We start from the raw sequence: 24,445 nt of genomic DNA on the forward strand, positions 1-24,445 counted from the left end.
ATTTACAACACAGAATATATAATTTCCAACCTTATGTCTGTCTTACCAAAACTTTTTAGAAGGAATTTCTTTTTTCTTCTTTTAATGTTGATGAATCATCATGTTAACAATGTGTCTTCATTAAAAAATCACATGGATGTTTCTGTTCTTCTTATAACTAGATATGCCATGGATAAATTAAAATTTCAAATTCCATTCTATGTATTCCCTGATGCATTGTCATTCGCCTGCAGATTCTCTCATATGTACAGAGATCTCTGCAGATTCTCTGATGAATCAATGTTTCTTGGCCAAACTTCTACTGCACAAATGTTTTGTGCATAGGAATGGATTGCTCACCCTCTAGAACTTCAAAGCTCCACTTACAATTCCCTCTGAATCGGTTTCAGTAGGGATAAACACGTTGAACAACACTGTCACAAACAGCTTGTTTATGAACGTCACATAATTTTCCTACAAGTAGGTCTAGTGCTTTGTGACATTTCACTGTTTCTTGGTACCTGTACACATACTAGTTATGCCATGTTTGATGTCTACATCAAAGACATGAGCCCTGGGTTCATACACAACCCAATTTCCAATACAGCTGAACTGAATATTATGAATATCGTGAAGCCAATATTACCTTAAATATTTTAAAAGCTGAATTCAGTGATATTGTAAACAGTCGTGTAAGTTGCATGCCGTTAAATTGGGGTAATGGTGAAAATTGGTGTAACTTACACGGCAAAGGGGATATTTAGCAGAAAACACAATAGACAAGTATGGAGGAAACAGTAAATATAAATCCTCTCATTTTACACCTTTTTCAGGTCCGCTCTGTGTATGCTCAAAAGCTTGTTTCTCTCACCAACAGAAATTGGTCCAATAAAAGATATTACCTTGGCCACCTTGTCTCTCTGACGAATAAAGTGAAATCTCTACTTAGCAATAATCAAACGCAAAGACACCTAAAGTACAAGGTTTTAGTAGTTTAGGAACCAGTAATAAAGTCTCTATGAAATTACACTGATGAATATTTCTATCCCAGAAGTTCTATTTTTGATTTAAAAAACCCACATAATCCTGCTATTGCAAAAAAGCAAAGAGAATGAAACTTTGCAGTTCCCTGAAATAGTGTGTTTTTAGGAAGCATAGAGAAATGAGGCAGCCAGATTAGTCCCTGGATTAATTCCACCCAATTTCAGTGGAGTTGCCCTGTGGATGAATTTAGCTCATGGTTTCTACACTTGGTAAAAACATTGCGACACTGTGAAGATGCTAGTTAATTACACTACTGTTTGAGTGTAATTACACTACTGACTTGATACAAACTACCTTGAATTTCACATTAGTATAATCTCCACAGATTATTCTAACAAGACTGGGAGAAATCTGAAAGGGCACATTATGAACCTTGGTAAAAGCATTTTATAATTCTTCCCTTTTAGGAACAAAGCCCCTCTTGCGGATTAGGAGATCCTTTTACTGATCTCTGCCCCTCAAGCTGTTATTTTAATATCTACTCTCATGGCTCAAACTGGCTAGGTATTGATTGGTGTGATTCTTAATCACACTAATTCAGCACATTATATGTTCAAATGGAGACAGTTTGTAGCTTTTACCTCCAAGGAGAAAGACAGCACAACATCTGACTTTGAAAGCTGGTTTTCATTTTCTTCTCCCAGGTCAATTATTGAGGTGTTGTGGCTGCGTTTTAGCTTCTGTAACTTGAACTCAGAACCTCCTTTGGACACTGGCATGCTTTCCAAGTTTGCCATCAGCAGATTGACAGAAGACTTCAACTCCTCGATAAACATGTTTTCCATTTCTTTGGATACAAATTTCGGAAATTTGCGCTCCTTGGATTAAAACAACAAGAAAAATGTGTTAAGATTTAATGGACAGTCAAGAGTCTCTTGAGCAATCTGGTTATGCCTCCACATGCAGCTGGAAAGTGCCTTGCATGAGAACTACCACCATCCACCATCTTGGCTGTCTCCCAAGCCCCTTGGATGGATACATTACCTTTAGCAACTGGCTGAATCAGCGCCTGGAATTTATGTGATAAACTGTAGCTTCCTGGATGCATTTCTCAGTTTCACATTCATTATCTGTTAATACAGCTTGTCTCCTATATACATGCCTCAGCAGTATACACGCCCTGGCCCACATCCGCAATTGGTGTGTGTTGCCATAGCTACACTGAAGTAAATGGAGTGTCACCAAATTTACACAAGCGAAGGAATGGCACCCTGGTTTTTATCCCCTCATTCAAACGACAGACTCCTCCATAGAGGTCTGCTCAGGCCTAATTTTAAAGTCCAACTAGGATGCAAACCAGAGCCGAGCACAACCAACCCGAACCTAACCCAAGAGCCTCGTGATATTTTCAGAATTGACCCAAACCCGACACTTGCATGAGACACTGCGGACTTGTCCTTGGGGCTTGGCCCGTTGGGCACTTCCCACTCCCTTGGCCCGTGATGGGTCTCTGCGTGTGGGGTTGTCGTGGAGGCGGCTGTATGTGCTGCTCCTCCTGTCCACCGGTGCCTTGTTGTGCTGTGTGTGAGGTGCTGCGACTGGTTAGCACACTCTCTCTGCAGCCCACGCAGAGCTGAGAGAGGTGGCGACAGCCAGCAGGAGCGGGACAGGCAGCTACTGTGCTGACCCCATGGGCAGGAGGAGGTGATCACAGACGATCTGACTCAGAGAGCCTTGGGTTGTTTTTCATGCACAACCTGAACCCAACGCTAGTAGTCAAGTGGTGTCAGGTTGCAGGGCTCTACTCTGCATGGGCCCAGCTGGCATGTGCACCAGAAGCATCTTCTCCTACATGCAGCTCTGTCATTTCACCTTTATCACGATCTGCAATGCTCCAATATGCCTTGGGAATTTCCTATCTAGCTGCATAGCACCTGTAGCACAAACACACCAGGATTTATTCTCACAACGCCCTCACAGAAGGGTTCAAAAGGATTATTGTCCCCTTTTTACACAGGTGGGACTGAGGCACTGAAGTGATTTCTCCAAGGTCACCCAGAGTCTGCAATAGAGCCAGGAGCTGAATCCTGATCTCCGCAGTGCCAGGCCAGTGCATTGGCTACAAGGCATTGCCAGCTGTGCCCTGCTGGGGGTTGGGTTTGTATATGTCGGTAAATATTTGTCAGTGATTTGGGCGAGGCTGTCAATTTCACTTGCGATGTCACCTAGGCTTTGACTCCAGATCTCCCAGCTGTTTTCTTCAACACCCCCTGGTTGTCTCATTATGGTCCTGAAGTGCGAATGGGGATCTAGGCCCTGGGCACTGCTACCGTGGGATGGGAGTTTAGAGGTGACCGACTAAGCTTCATCCCAGTTACAAGCTCAGGATCCTAAGGCCTAAGTCCTGGTTGCTGCACTGAACCCAAGCAATGGGCAGCAGCCTGGGCTAACCAAGTATTCCCTCCATGGGGCAGGCAGGATAGGCCTCGGGGCAGCAGTAGCCCACACAGCCTCCCCCCCACCTCATTCTCATCCATTGCAGGAGAAGGGTTTGTACAGATCCGCCAGCCCTGGGTCTCACCTGCCTGCCAGGGCATATGCAGCTCCGGCAGAGCTCCGTAGCTCAGAAGGGGCATGGGGACTCCATGTGGGCTCCCTGCAGGCTTCACAAACCCCTGGGACACATACCCGTTCCACTCCCTACCCCACCTGGGCTAGGAGTGGGCAGGGCCTGCTGCTAAGGCATTAACTAAATGAGGAATAAACACTGGCAGGAAATGAAGCAGTGAATGATTCTAGTCCCCTCAGCACCTTCCCTGCAATTTCTTTGCAGCAAACTGGCCAGGCAGGTAATTCAAAGGGCAATCTTTCTTTCAGGCCAAGATTTTCAGAAGGCCTCGAAACCTGCACTTGAGGCCTAATGTCAAAAGAGAGCTCAGCTTCCATCTAGGCATTTCAGTGGGTGGCTAGATTTTCAGGAGTTCAGCCCGTTGTCACAATGGTAGCGTGTGGGTGCTGGGGACCTGCGGTAAAACTTTCAAATGCACATAAGGATATGTCTACACCGCAAAAACAACAAAAAACCCATGGCAGTGAGTGTCAGACCCGGGTCAACTGACTCTGGCTCGCACTCCAGGGCTAGAAATAGCAGCGTAGACATGCCAGGTCAGTCTCCAGCCCAGGATCTGAGACCCCCCCCACCCTGAGTAGTAAAGCCTGCACGGCTACGTTTAGCCCTGAGTCAGCTGACCCAGGCTTTGAGACTCACTGCCATGGAGGGTTTTTTGTTTTGTCAGTGTAGACATACCCATCCCTAAATGACTTAAGAACCCTAATCCCACTGATTTCCAACGGCTCCTACGTGCGAAAGTCACGTTTGAGAATGGGAGATAGGTGCTTTTGGAAACGTTATCCCAACACCACGGCAGGTACTGAACATTTACAATCTGGCTCTGAGCTCTTTTGAAAATCTGTCCCTAAGTGTTTCCTAAATTAGTGACAACAGACCAGAATCTACCCCCAGATTCATTCGGTACAACTTCAGTGACCGAAATGGGTGCCAGCCAGGGGCGGCGCCAGCCTCTTCCCTGTGGAGGGGGAGGGGGGCTGAGGTGGGCTAGACAGAAAATTGGGGAGGCTGTGTCCCCACTTGCCGTGAGGCCTCGCCCCCTGCTCCTCCTAAATTCTGCCCCTCCCCTCCCTCCCCTCTAACAGCCCAGGGAGCAGCGGCCATGGGGGCAAGGCCCAGGAGTCAGGGTGAGTCAGTCCAGGCAGCTGTGGGGAGTCCCGGACCTTCAACCTGCCCTGGGCAGCACGGTGGAGCCGGGGCTGCTCTCAGGCCCCCCAGACTCCTTCCCAGGCTTACTCCTGTGCTTCTGCCGCTGGTGCAGCTGCCACTGACTGAGCTGGGCGCCTGGCCAGCAGCCACCACTCTCCCCCCTCTGCCTTCAAAGCTGGGCGGCTGGCAAGTGGCGGCTGCTCCAGGGGGTAGCTAAGGCACATTTTGGGGTGACTACAGCCCCTGCAAGCCCCCTAGGTGCCGCCTCTGGTGCCAGCAGCATAGGGGCTGGAGCTTGGGGTGCAGAGGGGGGTGCGGCACCCCCTGGCTTGAAGTGGTTGTCATTTTAAACAGGGTTTGCAGTTTGGTTCAATGGCTCTCAGCATCCCCACTACACAAATAGTTCCAACACCTCTGGCCAGCAGCTCATGAATTAAAAAGCCATCGACATTGTCAGTAAAAGGTTGCTTGGCAATGTTTTATTATTTTACTACCCAAGGATCCAAATCCAGGACTATCCATCCCCTTCGAAGAAATGAGCCTCTAATTCCAGGACTGTCGTAAGACATCTGATGCTTCTGTCCATCCCCCTAACTCATCTCTGCTTTTGACTGTTTTATAGGGGGCACCAGTAACTGTGCGAGGCATATGCTATCTGGTCAGAGTTCACTTCCAGAAAAAGCTCTAAAAACAGAACTGTGGAGACGACTTGAGAAATATCTTCTTACTCAAGGGCTGACAGTTCATAATGACACCATAAAAAGAGGTTCATAAAATGCACCCTGGAAAAGAAAACAAGACCATGTTTCTGCCAAGAAACCTTCTTAAGGCTGTAGAAGAAATACAAACAGCAACACAGCCTGGCAGAGTGTATCAGAGAGTACTCAATGGTTTATTCATTACAAACACATATCAAAGCAACACTTGTGCCAGGCAATTAAAATGCAGCCTTCAACCTCAAATCTCCATTGTCAGAAACTATCCTCTCAAGTAAATTATTCCTGGCCAAAATCAAACTATCTAATCGTGTTGTTTGATGGCCCGAGCATTACATAAGACAGACCACCCATAAAAAAAATCCCAATGTTTTTTAAATGGTGGGAGATATTTTTGAAAGCTCTGATGCTCAAACATTTAATGTCCCGTCCCTGCACTACTCATCTCTCCCAAAGTACCACCTTCTGAACTGCTTCCATACATCACATTTCAAATGCAGTAACTATCAGAAACAAAAGCTCACTATTTGTTACCAGTAGCTTCTCCATCAAGGCCCAAACCCTGTAGTTCTTGTTCAGACGAGACTTCCACTGAAGTGGGTGGACACATCTGTGAGACAGGTTGGAAATCTGGGGTGTGTGTGTGAGGCAGCTCAGAGGAGGAACAAATTGGATAGATATTCATGGGGTGGTGGGAGGGTCAATAGATGGCTGGCAAGTGGGGTGAGCAGGACCGATGTTGAGGGTGGAGAGTTGAGGCACTTTGGAAGTGGGGCAAGATGGATTTATCTGTGTGTTAGGTTATCAGGTTTTAGGACATTATATGGAGATGCAGATGTTGACTCATCCTGACAGGAGGACCAGGTGAGTCTCACTAAGTCCAAGTCAAAGAAAAAGGACAGGAGGAGTCTCTAAGGCTAAAGGGGAGGTAAGAGGAATAAAGCAGCCCAGAAACGTGCATGTTTGTTCCTTTAAATACTAATAGAAAACTGTGGGATGGGGCCTGAGCTTCTGATACTGATGGCGCATGTGTACGGTGCTGAGAACCGGTGGGGACTCTGCCCTTTCATGAGCTGTCTGGGGAGCAGTGGGAGGCTGAGATAATGACACAGGTGGGTGTGAGAAGGCAGAAGTAGCAGGTGATGATACAGCAGATGAGATGTCTGGGTGGGAGTTAGCGAGCTGAGGCAGGATGGCAGGGATGGATAGCACTGGGGTGAAGCAGAGAGAGCAGAAAGGAGTGAGCCCCATGTAGGAAGGCTCCCACTGCTCTCGCACAAGGGGACTGACTGGAAGAGGGGCAGGACTGCAGCCAACGGATTCTCAGCGATAGACTCCATTATGATTATGATGGTATCACCCAAAGGCCTTAATCAGGCCTGGGGCTCCATTGTGCCTGGCTCATAGAAACACATGATTCATACCCCAGACCTCCCACCTGTGAAGGGGTGGATGCAACAGGGGGAAGGCTGTTATAGCCCCGTGAGTGGGGAGTCGTCTGGCAGGAGGATTCCATCCCTTCCATAGCACTCCCCTCCATCTAGGCTGTGTGCTCGAAAGAGAATTTTGCCCTAAACTATTAACCTTAAACCCCAAATACAGGGACAGGACATAAATTATATAATTAATTGTGTTCACTGCCTACGAGACAACCAAGAGTGGGGGCAGCACTGTGCTAGAATCATAGAAGATTAGGGTTGGAAGAGACCTCAGGTCGTCATCTAGTCCAACCTCCTGTTCAAAGAAGGGCCAACCTCAACTAAATCAGGCCAACCTCAACTTTGTCAGGCCAGGCCTTAAAAACCTCCAAGAATGGAGATTCCACCACGTCCCTAGGTAACCCATTCCAGTGCTTCACTGTCCTCCTAGTGAAATAGTGTTTCCTAATATCCAACCTAGACCTCCCCCACTGCAACTTGAGACCATTGCTTCTTGTTCTGTCATCTGCCACCCCTGAGAACAGCCGAGCTCCATCTTCTTTGGAACCTCCCTTCAGGTAGTTGAAGACTGCTATCAAATCCCCCCTAACTCTTCTCTTCTGCAGACTAAATGGCCCTGTACAAACACACTAATAGACTGTCCCTGTCCTAAAGAGCTTACAATCTAAACAGGCCAGACACAGGGTGGGAGAAGTGGTCTAACACAGGCAGAGTGAACAATGTGAGGGCTGCAAATGGCATGGTAGTTCTAGGATTTTTTTTGTGGGGGTGAGTGAGCAGGATTTGGTTAGGAGGAGACCAGCTAAATGGAAAGAAGAAAAAGGGAGCGGGGACATTGAAGGGAAGGGGGACAGAGCAAGGAGAAGAGGAAGGAGGGCAGGTGTGGGATGAATCTGTGGTGAAGAGAGACTATGAGGGATGCAGCAGGAGAGGATTAGAGCAAACAGCCAACTGGCACAGGGCAGAGAAAGCCCAGTCAAAACTCAAATTCTTGGACTTCACTAGCATTGCAAGATCCCTGCTTGGGCTACTTCTGAATTTGCTCCTACTGGCTCGAGTCTCTGGCTGGCTCCTCCCTGCAGTTTTTTCAAGCCCACCTGGGGAAAGTGGGAACCACATAGGGCGAGATGTGAGATGCTCTCAACTGTGCTGAAATATATACCTCTGGCTTGGTGCAATGAGACTGCCAGCCATAATCCTGCTTTCATTTAATATGCGGGAAATTTGGTCCAAAACCCAGGTGCAGCAATCCATCCCCATTCAGCAGAGCATTTGAACCATGTGCTTAACTTTAAGTCAGTCCTTAAGTTCAGCTGATTTTAAGCACATGCGTAGGTGCTTTGCTGAAGTGGGGCCCAAAGCAGGACTCCACTGAACACCAAAAGCTGCATTTGAGCTATCCTGGGCAGAAGAAAAGACACAGCTCTGCTCGAGCGTTCCAGTGTGTGGATCAGGTTACTGAGTGATCCTGGGCAAATAACTTATTCAAAGTCCCATAGCTGGCCATTAAGTGGCTCAGCAAAGACAACAGCACTGGGGCACTCCTGCCACTTGGTCCTACTAGACCGCACAGCTTCCACCACATCTTAATTGAAAATATCCTAACTTTAATTTCTTATATGATGAGTTAATCTACCATTATAACTGAAACTCAGTGATGGGCATCTTGGTGCTGCAAAGTACTTTTTAGTGCATCGATTTAGTGCACAATCAATCACCGTGCATGATACAATTCTGCAACATGGACCAGTAAATTAGAGATTTTTCTTTTCATAAAACTAAAGACTAGCCTGGAACTGAATTACCGGCTGTGATACGTGAGCACAGAAACTAACTTTGTGCAGAAACTATAGAGAAGGATCCAGAAAATCATCTGGATGCCAACAAAAAGCAGCATCCATGGAGTTGTGAGAATAGCAAGTATTTTAGTATGCAGCTGCTGTAGGATTTTGATATGCTAAATTGGTGGCTAGCAGCAATCGTGGTAAAGGGATTAAGTAATAATATGTACTGAATATACTACCATGACTGGTATGCTGGTTTCAAATACAATTTCCCTCCATGCTCTGAAGCTGCATTTTGAAAGTTGAGCCTGCAAAAGGGAAGTTTCAGAATATATTTGTTTTAGGAGCTTTCACATGGCCTAGTCTCATAGGCCTGGTAGCAGCTTGTTTATGTTTTACTGTCCTTGGGGGAAATGAAAATGGTATATTTATGTTTGCAAATATAACTCGTGCAGTTGCATCCTCTGCTGACTGCCAGTGAGTTATAAATAGTACTGCCCTCATTCAAAAATGTAGTAAACATAAAGTTAAATAAATAAATAAATAGGTAGAACCTCTTGAATCAATACCCAAATACCCAGCTAACATTCTCAAAACCTTAGATGCTGACAATACTTCATGTAGAGTTTCTCTTAAAGAAAAAAGAGACGGTTCAATATTTTCCTTAAAATAATAGGCCACCCCGATCTAAAAGAGGGGAAGAAGAGTCAGTTTTGATGATCTATCTGCCACTAACTTGCCATGTGGCTCTCAGACAGCTCATTCTCTCCATCTGTAAAATAGGGATCATACCAGCTACCCTCCCAAGGATGCAGTGATGAAGGTTTGTACAGTGCTTTGAAAAATGCAAAGCAATCTGTAAGGATGTGATGTACCCACAAGTGCTGCTGCTAAATAATTAATAATAGACTACAAATACATACTTTACTCCCAATGATCTCAAAATACTTTACTGAGAAGCAGCTTCAAGATTGCATTCCTTGTAGAAAGCTTCAAAATTCTGGTACAATAACGACATTTATACTTCAGGGAATTACAGTTTATCATGGAGGGACTCATAGTGTGTCTTTTCTTCTCTAGAATAAACCAGAGGGGGTCAGAATTGGCCATTCATTTTGTGGCAGGGGTGTTGATCAAATCTGTCTTGTAAAATCCATTCAGGATTATTTTATTATCTGGCCCTGTCAGGAAAGTATGGAGTCTTATTTGCCCACTGATATGGGAGGGCTTTGACAGTGTCAGATTTTTACCAAATATATAAAGAGACTGACTTTTCTGTGTTTGCAAAGAGGAGCGTGCATGGGTGTTTATCCTCGGGAACGAGGAACCCACCTGAGTGCCACTGACGGGGCTGGAGATATGCTGGCAGTCTGCATTTGGCAGTCTGCATTTATTCCGTATATTTGGCGGGAAAGGGCAAAACCAGCTTTTTCACAACACTGGCTGCTGGTGGAGGTGGGGAGTTCTGATTTGTTGTTTGCATCTTGAATTGAAGTGTATTTAGTTTGCTGATTAGATTTCTACTAGGTTTTCTGTTTTTCTCTTTTCTTCTCATGGGGTATCCTGTCCTGACTATTGATTGCAACATTTCAGTTAGATCACAGAGGTACTGAGCATGGTGCTGCAGAGCAAACAAGTTATGCCGTTCACATTTGGGGTTTGATATAAGTCTCAGGAGCTTTGGCAAAATCAGAGGTGAAATCCTGGCCCCAGTGAAGTCCATGGCAAAGCTCCCAGAGCTATTATCCTTTTTAGGTCATCTGAAACTCTGAGAGAGCTACCCTGATACCAAACAGAGAAATGACTTGCTTCAGCAAGCTGTGGTGTGGTGACAGTCTGCCCCAGCGGAGTGGTGTGGTTCCAGATGCTTTGTTGCCAAGGTTAGTTTTGAGGGAGGGCTCATGGGCCTGCTGCACTGGAGAGATATCAAAGGCAATTCCACTGTAACACGCGAGGAGGGGATTGTCCCAGACAGGAGTCTGACACTAGGCCAGGAGAGTGCCAATCCACCCTCGCTCAGTGCTGATATTTGGCCAAATGTGGTTCTGTGTGCACTAGCAAATCTGGAGTCATTGAGGGAAGTTACCTACTGGCAGGGAAAGAAACAAACAGAGGAACCAACCCCAGCTCCTAACAAAATAGCTGCTTCTAGGGAAGAAACCCAAACACCTCAGAGTGCCATTTCCAACATCACCTCTCCAGCGCCCACACTCATCCCCCAAAAGGAATTTGGGGCCTGACACTAAGAAACACAGAGTGCCTGTTGATCCCACTAATTTCACTGGGAGCTGTGGGGGCTCAGCATCCCTGAGGAGCAGGCCCTGAGAAGAGGGGTGCATGGTGGCTCCATGGAGCTATGTATGTGCCAGTTACTAGTTAGAGTTTTCTTACCTTGGCAATTTGATCTGCCATTTGAAGGCGTCCATCTAACTCTCGTCTGATCTGCGCTGCTTGCTCATCTGGATTATCCAGCTGTGTGGCAAAACAGAAAAAAGGTAAACTGAGGATTTTTAGGATGAAAAAAGGCCACCATAGCACCACCCAGGAAAAGCTTGTTCAGCTTCTCAGAGCGTATGACTTCATTACATTATTATTTAACATTTGTATTGTGCTAGCTGTGACAGGCACCAATCAAGGTCCAGCCCCTTGTGCAAGGCACGGTACACGCGCATATTGATTCATTTTTCCAAAAATTCTTTAAACAAACATGCTCGGTTGAATGCATTTTGTCAGATTGCATTAGATGCCCACGTAGCTACCTCTGTGAGTAGAAATTCCGTCGTGGACAGATATATGAAGCCCCCTGGGCTGCTGGGCCAGTTCTACGTTCACTGATGTGGGAAAACCAGCACTACTGCAGAGGGCAGCAGAGAGGAGCAAATGGGGACATAGAGTTGGTCTCACAGAGGCACATGAATAAGGCTGAGTCGATCAGATTATGTGATTTTATGTGACCTTTGCAACTTCAGCCCCGCATGGCAGGGCTTGGGCTGTCAGCCCTGAGCAGTGGGGCTCCAGCTTCCATGATTTATTGTTTATTGACCACGTCCTGTCAGTGACTTTTACTAAAAATACCCATGCCAAAATCTTAGCCTTACACATGAGGCATGGTGGGAATTCACTGGAGATAAATTTAGTGTATGCTCTAAGGCCCAAATTTCCTTGCTTCTAGGGCAAAGTCTACCCTGCCTTTTCACATTATGCTTTCTTCATTAGTTGTCTTACCTATGGGTCAACATTTTAGGCTTCATTCAGGCTCCTGGGGAACCCAAAGGCACAGTTCTGGAATGCACTAGCCTCCTGTACAGATTCCTGACAGTAATGGCGGCATGCCTTTACGTAGCACGTCAACCTACATCATCAGAAGATATCTGTACCTATATAAAGGGGAAAGGAGGATGTTTTGCTGAGGAGGACAATAACTCCAAAACACACTTCACCGTCCCTTTTATTTTTCAGGCTTTCACTACATTTGCTAACCCCCCCTACTTTCAAGGACATAGCAACATCCTATTCCTTTAGCATCTTGTCCTCTTCCTCCAATTGTTCATTTTTAGCTTCAGGTTCTGGAATACAAGCTAGGGATTCATGCTCTGGACTCTCATCAGTACTGCCATTGCAACTATTATGCACAGCGAGTGCTCCAGGTTCTTGTTTGGTCTAAAAATACAAGGAAAAGCTGTGGTGACCAGGGTTCCAGTTTGTTCAGCAGAGGATGTGACAGGCTGCTCTTGAAGTTTCCATTGCATTTTATTATTGCTTTAAGTGCCTTGCAGTGTCCCTTGTGTCAGATCAATTTGGTCTGTTGGAGATTTTAATTAACCAACTGTGACCGATGGGGAGGGCATTTAATGGCAGCTAATGACTAATGGCGGGAGGTGAAGCCAAGGGCCTAGAATGTGGCTGGTTAGCAGACGCCTGAAAGCACTCTACCCAAAGGTCATCAGTACTGTTATAAACCACTAAGATATGTAGGGGTAGGTAAAAGAGTAGCTACCTTTTCCATTATTTTTATTTACATATTTGTTGAAGTTAGATGTCCCATCACAGATTTCCATGGACACAACGTACTGTTTTCAGCACGGCTCTTTCCCTAAGCAGTTAAAAGCAGAGGCTCAGTCCTGAAGTCTTTCATGAGGCAAATGTCCCAGTGATTTGGTCCCAAGTTCTGAGGCTATTCTGAGTGGGCCACATTGGGCACCAGTTTCATTTTACTGGCAATAAAAAGCATAGATAATAGATTCAAAAAGAGTCTTAACAGATTAAGAGAGAGAAATAAAAGAGGATACTCTGATGTGTTATTGTTTGAAGGATTATATCAATACCTTTGTGATTCATGCATAATATTTCCTAGGGAATTTAAAATTTCACTGTAATATCCACATTTACATAAACACTAGGCTAGCCCCTCAGCCCTTGTGCATCCACTGAAGTTACTGAAGCAGTCCTGGTTTACACCAGCTGAGGATTTGGCCCATTATATTAAAAGTTCTTGAATCTACTGACTTCCGTAGCAATTTGGACTGAATAAAGATTGGGTAAGGGCTTCACTACCGTGTCATACAGGAAATAACTTCCTAGCGTGCAGGGATCATAACAGTGAAAGTATAGCTGTGCTTTTCTATTTGTTGTGCGCTATATGCAAGTGTACACAATATTCACCTCGACACACACTGGCTTAACCAGCCCTTGAGAATTCTTAAGGCCATTAGTTTGCATTGCAATGCTGTTGTGTGTCCTCTCTCTCTCTCTCTTTTTCCTTAAGACCATAACCCTCACTACAGCCAATGTACATCACCAATTAGCTGAAGTGTTCAAGGGCGAGATCTTTTCACAGTCCGCTGCGTGGAATCCTGCACTGACTCTGAAAGCTCTGACAGGAAGGAGGAAGAGTTGCACTGACAGGAAGGAGGAAGGAGTTGCATGTGACAGTTAAGCACGCAGTTCCAGCAGGTTTCTATGACACACAGGGGCTAACTCTCTCTTACATCAGTGTAACTCTGGGGTAAGTCCATTATCTTCAGCATTGGTACAAGTGTAAGTGAAATCAGAATCAGACCCAAAAGGAGCATACAGGAGGCAGGACCGGATTTCCAGTTAGGTACAGTAGGCATGTACTTAGGGGCACTAGCGGTCTACAGATGCCTAAGAGTTAAAAGTTTCATTTTTTTTTTTTAAACAGAAAACACGAAGGTCAGCTGTAGGCGGAAGCACTGAAGATGCTGTGCCTTGCGGCACGTAAAGTGTAAATCCATCCCTGATAAGAGGAATAAGAAGGTGCCAAATAAGGCTTGGCAAGCCAGTTAACTGGCCAGTCAGCTACCTGCCTATTTCACCACAGTCAAATATAATCAAATATTTCAGCAAGAATGACCTTATGTAGGTGGTGGCCTACCTTTCTGATTGTTAGCAAGCTTACTTAAATGTCTCGATCACTCACTTTACTATGTGCTCAGGCCATCTGATGGGAAAAAGATGAACTAACTGAAAGTTGAGCCTCTTGATTCGCTGGAATCTTCTAGAACAGAACACTGCATGGGGGTGTGTGTCTTTATTTGTATACAAGGCCACCAATGCACATAGCCGTTTACAAAGCGCATTAAAATGATGATGATAAAGATATAGATGAAACAACTGAAGCTGTTAAAGAAAGAGATAATGAAAAGCAAGGAACTTGAGGAGCTGGCCTGCTGCCTACCTACCATAAGTGCACTTAAAGAGGAGGTTTTTTTATAATTGAAATGTTTTATTGCATTTTAACTTCGTTTTTTTCATTTGCAAATGTTCAGTCTTAATGTTTGTATTTAAATGCTAAACCAGCCATTGCTAAAAGGGTAATAATTATTCTTTCATTTTTAAGAACTTAATTTCATTGTATTTTGCCTTATTCTGAGCTCAAACTCAGTTAAGTCACTTTTTTTTTTAAAATAATTAGGCAAATATTTATCCAAGGCTAAACCTACAGGAGACCAGAGAATCTTACTCTTTATTACTGTTCTAATAAATTACTGCTTTAAAGGGTTTGACCATTTTTGACATTATTCGACACTATTTGACCAAGATTTGACTGGTCAGTGACCAAGTATTTTTGGACCAGTCAAATGCCCAACTTTATGCTGACTTTATAGACACTTTCCCAACTATAACGACAGTTTAAACTCCTTCGGGGAAGTTGAGACACAGCAGGAACCTGAAAACTTCAAATCGACAATGGGAAGTAGGAGTGCTGGTAGCAACGTTTCTTTTGACCAGATACAGGAGTGTCATCCAGCTCTGCAACATTAAACACTTCAATACTGTTCTGGTTCATCTCTCTTTTGTAAATATCCCTTAATGCAAGTGGAAACGGAGTCTCCTGTCTCAGTTTATTAGTAGTATCTGTTTAGGAGACTGGGGAAACAAAAACTAATATCCAGGACCACGATATTCGTTCCGTGACAGTACCAATGTCACTTTTTATCTCTTGTAAGAAATAACTTATCAACCCCCTCCAACTTTTACTGAAGTCAACCACATTTAAATTAGGGTTTTCTTTCTCCTAGCCATTATCTTGTCTTGCTATTTGGCTCTTCTAACAATGATGGTCAGAGTGACCTGTTCTGCCTGTCGGAAAGCAACATCACCTTAAGACATTGTACCACTAGTGCTGTCAGTCACAGATTCCCACAAAGCAATTTTATAACCTGGATTAGAGTTTCTGTAACTATCTCCCTATGTATTATCCTTCTCCAGAGACAAATTACTCCACAGAGCAACCACTTGCCTGGCGCAGTGCAGTCTGGAAAGTTACAGCTACAGCAACCATTCTAGTTTCAATTCCCAATATGACTAGATAGCAGCGCTTAGGTTTGAATGTATTTGCAATATGCCATCAAAAAAACTGAACAGACAGGTATGCCATAGTTTCCTTCCTATTGTCTCCTTGCATAACTTAAACATTTCTTTTCCCCTCAGATATGTATGCATGTGTAGGTATGCTGATGTGCTTTAGTAGGTCTGATTTCCCAGAGAGTTTAGTCATTACAGCTGCCATTGAGGGAATATATATTTCTGATACAACTGAAAGGCCTGAGTCACTGATTTAACACAAGCAACAAACCTGCTAAGCATCGTGGGCCTGATCCAAAGCTCACTGAAGCCAATGAGAGTATTTCTGTTCCTGTCAATGACCCTTGGCTCAGGATTATTTGTACTCCATTCCCTGTGGCTGTGCCAATTATTTCATAATTTGGTCTTTTAAGATCAGAACTCAGCACAGTGTTGCTCTGGATTCTTATAGGAAAGCACTATGGGGCTATGGTCCTGAAACCAATAGGAGCTGTGGGAGCCCAGCTCCTCTCAGGATCAGGCCGTCTGTGACACTTTGTTAAACCCTCCCTGCTGCACCACGTTCCCCAAATACCTTCCCCCTTAACAAATGCATTGTGTGGACTTGCTTCCACTAGACTGGACAGACTCTTTCAGAGCAGCTCCGTTAAATGTGGGAAATGTACCACGCCAAGTTCCCATTTCCTTTAGAACTCTGAAACAGGAATTGTTATTCCAAGTTCGATTTGAGTGACAGTAATTGAGGTTGATCACATTACCCCAAGTAACCCGCATTCTAAATTTAGAAATCAAGGATGCTGCCTTCTAGGAGAGCTGTCCTTCTAATATGCTAATAAGCCAGCACAATGCCTGACAACAGCACTTTCTAGACTATCAGGATTTTGCAGGCATTTTCCAGTAACGCCGCAGCTGGAGAAAACAGTGTGAACCTCTCTTGTGAAAGGAAGGATATGACTAGGGAAATTATTTGTGTTATGAGGTTACATCCACAGCAGCATTCTCAGTCCTGATCTGGAGGGTAAAGCATTCCTTTTTAAAAGGAAGCGTTGCCATGACCAGTTGAACAAAGCGATATGAAGAGCCACACATCCTTACAATTTTAAAACATTATGCAAGCTTTTAAAGTACTTGACTCCCAATAACATGGCAGCTCCATGGCTACCACTCATTCTTTGAAAACTTATCCAGAACTAGTCTGTAGCATAATAGTAGCGAAACTTAGGCCTGGTCTACACTGAAACGTTAGGTTAACATTGCTAGGTTAACATTGCTAAGTTAACCGTAGCTATGCCAACCTATCCCTATGCCAACCTATAGCTACTCAACCTATCCCTGAGTGTAGACATGGCTAGGTAAGTGGAAGAACTTTTCCATCAACCTAGCTACTGCCACTCAGAGAGGTGGATTACAGCTACAGAAAAACCCCTTCCATCACTGTAGCAAGCATCTACACTCCAGTGCTACAGCAACATAGCTACAGCACCACAGATGTGTTGCTGTAGAACCCATAGTGTAGACATGGCCTTAGTTTACCAAATACAGTAGAAGTCTTTCTCCTTGTAGAGTAAGGACTAGTGCTAACGAGGGCACTGATCCTAGATCGGGAATGTTGAAACGTAATTTGCTTGTGAAACACAGTTAAACAGTTAATGTAAAATAATGACAGGTTTCAGAGTAGCAGCCGTGTTAGTCTGTATTTGCAAAAAGAAAAGGAGTACTTGTGGCACCTTAGAGACTAAGCAATTTATTTGAGCATAAGCTTTCGTGAGCTACAGCTCACTTCATCAGATGCATCCTTTTCTTAATGTAAAATAAGTTATCCAAGCAATATTGAACAATCTGGTGACTGGAAACTATCCCGGAATAGCAATCAAAGCCCAATTTCTTAGCTAAAGAGTCAGCAATTTATTTTCTGCAGTATGTATGCATACTTTGTATTCAAAAACTGACAGCCAAATATATAAATGATTTACAAGGTCAAAGAAAAACTGAATTAGTCTGGTTCTGCATTATGACTTTTTATGGGTATGCTATGAATAAAGCAAAGATATAAATCATAAGGTTGCCCCAGTCAATTAAGTCTGAAAAAGTATTATAAATCTCAGTGTACATAAGATATGTCACATATGCCAGTTTTTTTTTTTCAGCAACATGTCAGAAATACAGGACATGCTCAATTTCCAATTCTAATCTGCTCATTACACAACTGCCTAGTTGCATATTGGGTCTTTTCTTACGTCTATCCACACATGCCATTATTTCTTTCCGTTTGCGCTGACGAGAGATTTACCTTGGTGCTACTGTTGTTAAAAGTTTAAAAATATGTAGATTTGACTCAAACTAGGAACAAAAATGTATCAGAACCAGAGTTGTCTGCATCTGAATGTACAGCAGGGTACATTTATTTGTAGTTACCAAATGTTGACTGTTCCTTTACAGTAAAAGAATCTGGCAAAAAAGATTGGCTTATATACAAACTATTTTTGAAATATTCTTTGACTGGATGCAATATTTTTTTAAAAGGAGGTTACTGACATAAGGAGGACTTTAGTAACAATCCATCCTATGATTGTGGACAATTGATACACCCTCGACAATTTATAAACCCTACTCAAGAACTGTTTCAGGTTATTAATAAAGCCTCTTCATTATGACAACCTTGCCAATTAGCATTCAAAGTTGGAGTCTATGACACTGAGTCGCACTTACCACGAGAACGTGGCAAACTCAACTTCTGTACTTTAGGGACATCGTGAATAAAAGACACTGCACTTTAGGAGGAGGAAGAAAAGTCAGAGGAGAAGGAAAACAACCACTAGTAATTTAACCTGAACTATTTTAAACAATATGGAGTGCAACACTAAGATGAAGCAGTAAAGAAATCTGAATCAAACCAGTTTCAAGTCTTATACTGTTCAGTTTGCTACTAAGACACGTGCACATCCTGAACCATGCTTTATGTTTTAAGGTGATCAGCCAAGATTCTGATCTCAGTTATATCAGTGAAAACGAGAAGGAACTTCATTGGAGTTAATCTGGGTTTTCATCAATTAAAAATAACAGGCCACCACTGATCCCAGCTTAAATGCTCTAGCAACGGCTTTGTTGTTACAGACAAAAAAAAAAAACCCATCAAAGTGCAGTTGTAGTCAAAAAAGTGACTGGAGAGGCTATCAGAGCACCATATTTATTCCCTCTTCATGACATGCATCTCAGACTGTTTAAAACGAGAGAGGGAAGAAAGCTCTTCAAACCCAACCTATTTCTGAAAAACAAAATCAAGCTATGACTGCGCTTTCTGCTTTTTTAAAATCAGCAGCAGTAATGCTGATTTGGCAGTCAGACCTTAATTACGATGGTTGAAGATGGGGCTGGATACAAACCAGCTGACAATCCCAGAGCTACACAGGCTCTGTTAGCTTTTAACATTAGATTTTGTCAATAGCATAAGCAAGCTCTGATTCATAACACGTAAGACGTTGAGAAGTGTAAGAACTGATTTGACTCTTCCATTCTATTTGTTCACAGAATCATGGAAGATTAGGGTTAGAAGAGACCTCAGAAGGTCATCTAGTCCAACCCCCTGCTCAAAGCGGGACCAACACCAACTAAATCATCCCAGCCAGGGCTTCGTCAAGGGCTTAAAAGCCTCTACAGATGGAGATTCTACCACCTCCCTAGGTAACTCATTCCAGTGCTTCACCACCCTCCTAGTGAAATACTGTTTCCTAATTTCCAACCTAGACCTCCCCCACTGCAACTTGAGACCATTGCTCCTTGTTCTGTCATCTGCTACCACTGAGAACAGCCGAGCTCCATCCTCTTCGGAACCCCCCTTCAGGTAGTTGAAGGCTGCTATCAAATTCCCCCACCCCCCACTCTTCTCTTCTGTAGACTAAACAAGCCCAGTTCCCTCAGCCTTTCCTTGCAAGTCATGTGCCCCAGCTCCCTGATCATTTTTGTTGCCCTCCACTGGACTCTCTCCAATTTGTCCACATCCTTTCTGTAGTGGGGGGCCCCAAAACTGGTCGCAATACTCCAGATGTAGCCTCACCAATGCAGAATGTTGTTTAAATAGATGATGCTCTTATGTAAATACTAGGAAAGTAAGACAACAATACCACACTTCAAGTGAAGTGTTGTGCATCCTTAAATATTTAGGCCTGAAATTATCATAATGAGCAACACAATTAGAAATATCCTCATGATGAACTAGAAGGATTTTTATTAAAAAGATGAAACATACAGATATATTCTTCAATTATTAGCCTGGCATTTAAAATATACAACTTAGATGTGACAAACACCGTCTACACTACTGTCTCCAACCATACAAGCCAGCAGCAAGTGCGCCTTGCACTACTTTTGAATATAAGACGTTGGCGATGCAGTACCTCCGCTTTTTACAAATTATCATAGCAGCTTGTGGATCGTTGCAAACAGTAATTTGCTTAATCAGAACAACATAAGTGATGCTGTACAAGAGACAAAGATGAAAACAGCCCTTGAACCTGGAGCGCGTACAGTCTCAGGGTTGACTCTGTGCTCATTGATATCCATGGCAAACACTCCCATGCATTTCAGTGGTGCAGGATCAGACATTAAAAAATAGTCTTTCAGGAGACAGAGCGCTGGGAAATCCAAGAGAGGCAACAACTAAAGTGTTCTATTCCCTCTCTGTCTCTGAAGAATGGGTATGTCCAGGACTATATCATGGACTCGCCTGAGCTGGGGGTCTGCAGAGAAAGCTCACCTTCACATTACAGGAAATAAATTAACACTTGACTCAAAATGGCCACCTGAACACTAAAGTCCATAACATAAAACACTCCATCACTGACCCATGACCCGGCCACGTTTGTTAGGTTAAGACAGGGAGAACCTTCCTTTGCTGTCGCAGCCTCACCCAGAACTGCCTTTAAAAGAAACAGCCAGCTTTTTTTTTTTAACTGGCCTGCTGGGGTCCTAGGATTGGCTTCTTCTTGCTCCTGAACCTTTTAGCCACTGGAGGACCAACAAATAGCCAATCCTAGGAGGTTTCTATAGGCAACCCCTGTTGGCCCAAACTCACTGCTCTTTTCCACAAGGACAGCATCATAGGGTGGGCTGTGCAAGGCTGTGGGACCTCCAGTAGGGGGCAGCAAATGCCTGGTATATCTGGCACAACCCCCTATATATCTTAAGCATGGCAGTCTTGTAGGCTGCCAAATACAACAGCATTACTATCAAGGAATACAAGATATAAAAGGCAGGCAAGGAACATCATTATTATTATTGTTCTTTTTATTACAGCAGTACCTAGAGATCCCAATGAAGATGAAGGCCTGACTGAGCCAGGTGCTGTACAAAGAGAATGAAAAAGAATCCACGGTCTGAACAGTTTGTTATCTAGTTAAATACTGGATCCAGTCAAGCTGATATAGAAGATTAGAGGGAGGCTGGTGAAAGGAAGACAAGGTTAGTAGCAAGAGTAACACACTCACACACACCAGCTACAAGCAGAACTGGCAGGTTTCAAGTCCAGTTCTTTTTCTTAGTTTGCTTTTTTTAATAAAAGGGATTATAGTGAATCTGTGAATTTAGTCAAATTTAGATGTATACAGAAGAAAATGGTCAATTTTTTTAGTTGTGCGAGAACAATAATACACCCACCATTATATAATGAAGCCGCACTTACCCAAGTCCCTTTGGGTGAAATTCACCCCGTGCAGAGGGGCAGCATAAAGCCTATGACCATCTTGAGACGTAGTTCCCTTGAGTAAGCCCTATTTCAGTGAGGCACCGGCCTTATGCTGACTCATTGCAGAGAGCTGAATTTCACCAATTTAAACTAAAGGTCTTATCAACACAGTAGTTTAACATACTACAAACAACCATTTTAAGAAGATATTCATCAACTGTACTGCTTCTATGGCTGTGATGCTAAGTACAGGCTTGTATGCATTTAATAATCAACCTACATACTGCAGATTGGGTTGTGCTTTTTGGAACATTAATATTCTCTGAACCACCACCATACAAATGGCAAATCATGCAACCACAATACCCAAAGGCTTCAAAGAAAAAGTTTTATGGTGCTTACCACTCAACCATGACATGTGCCATCTAACTCAGCAAATGGTTGATTAAATATTTCAAGGTAAACACAATGTAAATCTGTGCTGAACAAGATAACAATACGGGTGACAATTTGCAGCTTTGATGTAGGGCTTTTAGAGGGATCTTTTTGCTAGTAAAAGGTGGTTTGACTTGGTAATGTACAATGAGAAAAAAACTGAAAAATTCATAAGCTTCTTTTAATTAATAATTAATCTGTAAGTCAACGTAGTCTAGCAATTTATAGTAGCTGACACCATAGAGTGCTGAAGGCTATAAAAAAAAAAATCAAATGCATGCCTTCTGAATTGATACGTTTCCTGGCAGCCCTTGGTTTCTTATCAGAAAGCCACTGCTCCCAGAGATAAAGCAGGCTGTTTTTGACATAAGACAGAAGGACACACTGTAATATATTCTGCATTGTGAACTGTACATGACGTCCTGGAATACCATTGATGCTGTGCTCATAAAAACTGGGGATCTAAATTTTTAATTTTTGACAACCCCCCAGTCAGGTAGGATGTTGAATTTTCTCTTAAAATTGGAAATGTGAAAGATGTTAAGCTGTCTTGGTAGCTTAAGTCACTAATACTTTCCTAATGTGTTAATCCTCTGCACAGTAAATTCCAACCCTAGTAGTGCCAGCTGTTTTGGGATTTGAAATGACGAGGAGGAAAAAGGAGAAAGAATGGAAGTTTCGATGTGTTATAGACCTCTGTGTCATCAGGCTTATGTAAGGGGCCTTGCACTGTTATCAGCTCATCTGGATGTAGACTCTTACCACTTAAAATATTCAAGGGACGTTTTCTGAACAGTACGCAGAGAATTAGAAGTGCAAGTCCTATTCTCTGGACACCATGCTGACAAGCTATCTATTAGAGAAGGCAGATAATAATAGCTGGTAAATAATTGTAAAAAAATATTTTTTGCAGGGCTCTGGGGGTTTTTTTTTTTGTCAAAGAAATGCCTATTGCAATACACAGAAATCTAGGACACAAATGAGCCTCAGAGGAAAAATAGCTTCTTGATTTAAGAGCTGAGGATCCAGTGTGCAACACAGCCGGAATGAGATTTGGGGGTAGCTAGTTTTGTCATCTTTCATCTTCATTATGCTTTAACAAGGCCATAACAGCGGCATTTATACCAGCCCTCCATTGAATGTATTTTAAAGAACTTTATTGACAGATGATACCCATTTGCCAGCATTCGTACACCAGGCAGGAAGTATTTTCCTTTGCTCCCCAAGGCTCAGACTCAGGCGTTTGACTCAGCCCTGAGAATGGCATGTTGCATGGATGGAGCACCATGATGAGCCTCCAGAAAGCACGATGCTGCAGGGACCCCCTCCCCATGGACAGCAAATATACTTTATTATCCCTACTAGCTGCTCCATGTGGTGGTGGGGGGAGCCATGACTGCCTGCTCCCTAACCCCTCACTCACAGTGGGAAGGGGAGATATCAGGCACGTAGCCACTGCACTGTCACCTCCCCCAGGCCAAGATCTAGTAGGTCCCATGCAGCAGATCAGGGGTGTGTCTGTGTGTGCCAACATCAGGAAAGAAAAATTTCCATCCCAAAATAAGAAAATACTAGTTCAGAGAAATATCAAATGCTGCCCACTGCTCCAGAGCTCTAGAATCTTGAAAGGGAATCCTACAAAACCTTACCTGCAAGCATCAATATCCTGTACTAAATCCATGGCCAGGCACAACAGAGACAGGGAGATATGGGAATAACTGTAGGGAGTAGGATTTTTTTCAAATTGACCACAGTAATCATAGTATAAAAAGAGGCAGAAAAAGAAGTCAACCTTTTCCGGTATCAAGAGAAAAAAAGTTTTAACTAGTGCACGTCTTTTTATGAACCTTTCAAGAAGACCTTGATTCAGCATAATTTCTGTTATACTACTCACTACCGTCACTAGTAATTTTACCAAAAGTTTTTCTGCTCTTCAATACAAGTAGCATCATTAAAAAGTTGCCGAAGGGTACCTTTAACTTAGAGTCCCTGGAAATAGTCTCAGGTTTAGAGTAATCAAAATATTGATGATGAAATGCAAAACTTCTCTAAATTGACAGAATTCGAAAATATTTCCAGTTTATCTTAGACTTTTGCTAAGGTACACAACATTTTCAAGCAACAGCAGGCCCACCTGCAGAGGAAATGACTGAGATTCTGAGCAGAAGAGACCAATTTTCAAATCAAAATGAGCAAAACTGGGGCCCTCTTCTGAGCAAAGGCAGCAGCCACCCTGAATACTTGCAAGCCTCATGTTGACTAGACAAAAACTGTCATTGCACACAACTTTGGGAAAGGGTCAAAGTCAGGCAAATCAGGGAAAATATTTCCAGCAAAATTCCATGAAATGAAGTTTGTGCATGGAGAAGATTATTCATTGGTTATTTCATTTCAATTTTTTTAAAACTGTCAAATAGAGAATTCAGCAAACATAATGGACACGTATCCAACTGGTTTCATAAGCTGGGAAAAAGCCATTCAGTATAATTTATTTTAAAATTAATGGAATAAGTTACTCATCAACTATCATTTGACTAGCTCTGCTTGGGAATTACACACAACCCCATTAGATTTGCCAGTTAGTAATCGTTGTGCTGTCTCATTCACTTTTCTTACAATTCACCACCGCCTCTCTGGATTGCACAACTCCTTCTGCATTCTGACCAAGCATTTCATCATCCACTGAGCTGACAAACATTGACTACATGTAAGTTTTGCTGGAGAAGAGCTGTATGTAATTTTCCAATTAGCTATGCAAAATCTGACCTTCTGCGATGTGTAAATCATTCACAAATAAGGCCACACACTACTGGCTGTTAGTT

The 24,445-nt window shown here is 43.3% G+C and overlaps 1 protein-coding gene across 7 annotated transcripts in view; it reads right to left on the minus strand.

The window, feature by feature from the left end:
• The window catches only part of CADPS (calcium dependent secretion activator), a 389,541-nt gene that overhangs the window by 215,573 nt on the left and 149,523 nt on the right, over nucleotides 1–24,445 (minus strand). For all 7 annotated transcript variants that reach the window (XM_073350983.2, XM_078853539.1, XM_073350980.2 and 4 more), the window contains exons 4-5: nucleotides 11,072–11,152; nucleotides 1,605–1,841 (exon numbers count right to left, since the gene is read on the minus strand). In XM_073350983.2, the coding sequence (XP_073207084.1) occupies nucleotides 1,605–1,841; nucleotides 11,072–11,152 (318 nt within the window). The remainder of the gene's footprint in view (nucleotides 1–1,604; nucleotides 1,842–11,071; nucleotides 11,153–24,445) is intronic.

Source organism: Lepidochelys kempii, chromosome 7 (genome assembly GCF_965140285.1).
Source record: "Lepidochelys kempii isolate rLepKem1 chromosome 7, rLepKem1.hap1, whole genome shotgun sequence".
NCBI lineage: Eukaryota > Metazoa > Chordata > Testudines > Cheloniidae > Lepidochelys > Lepidochelys kempii.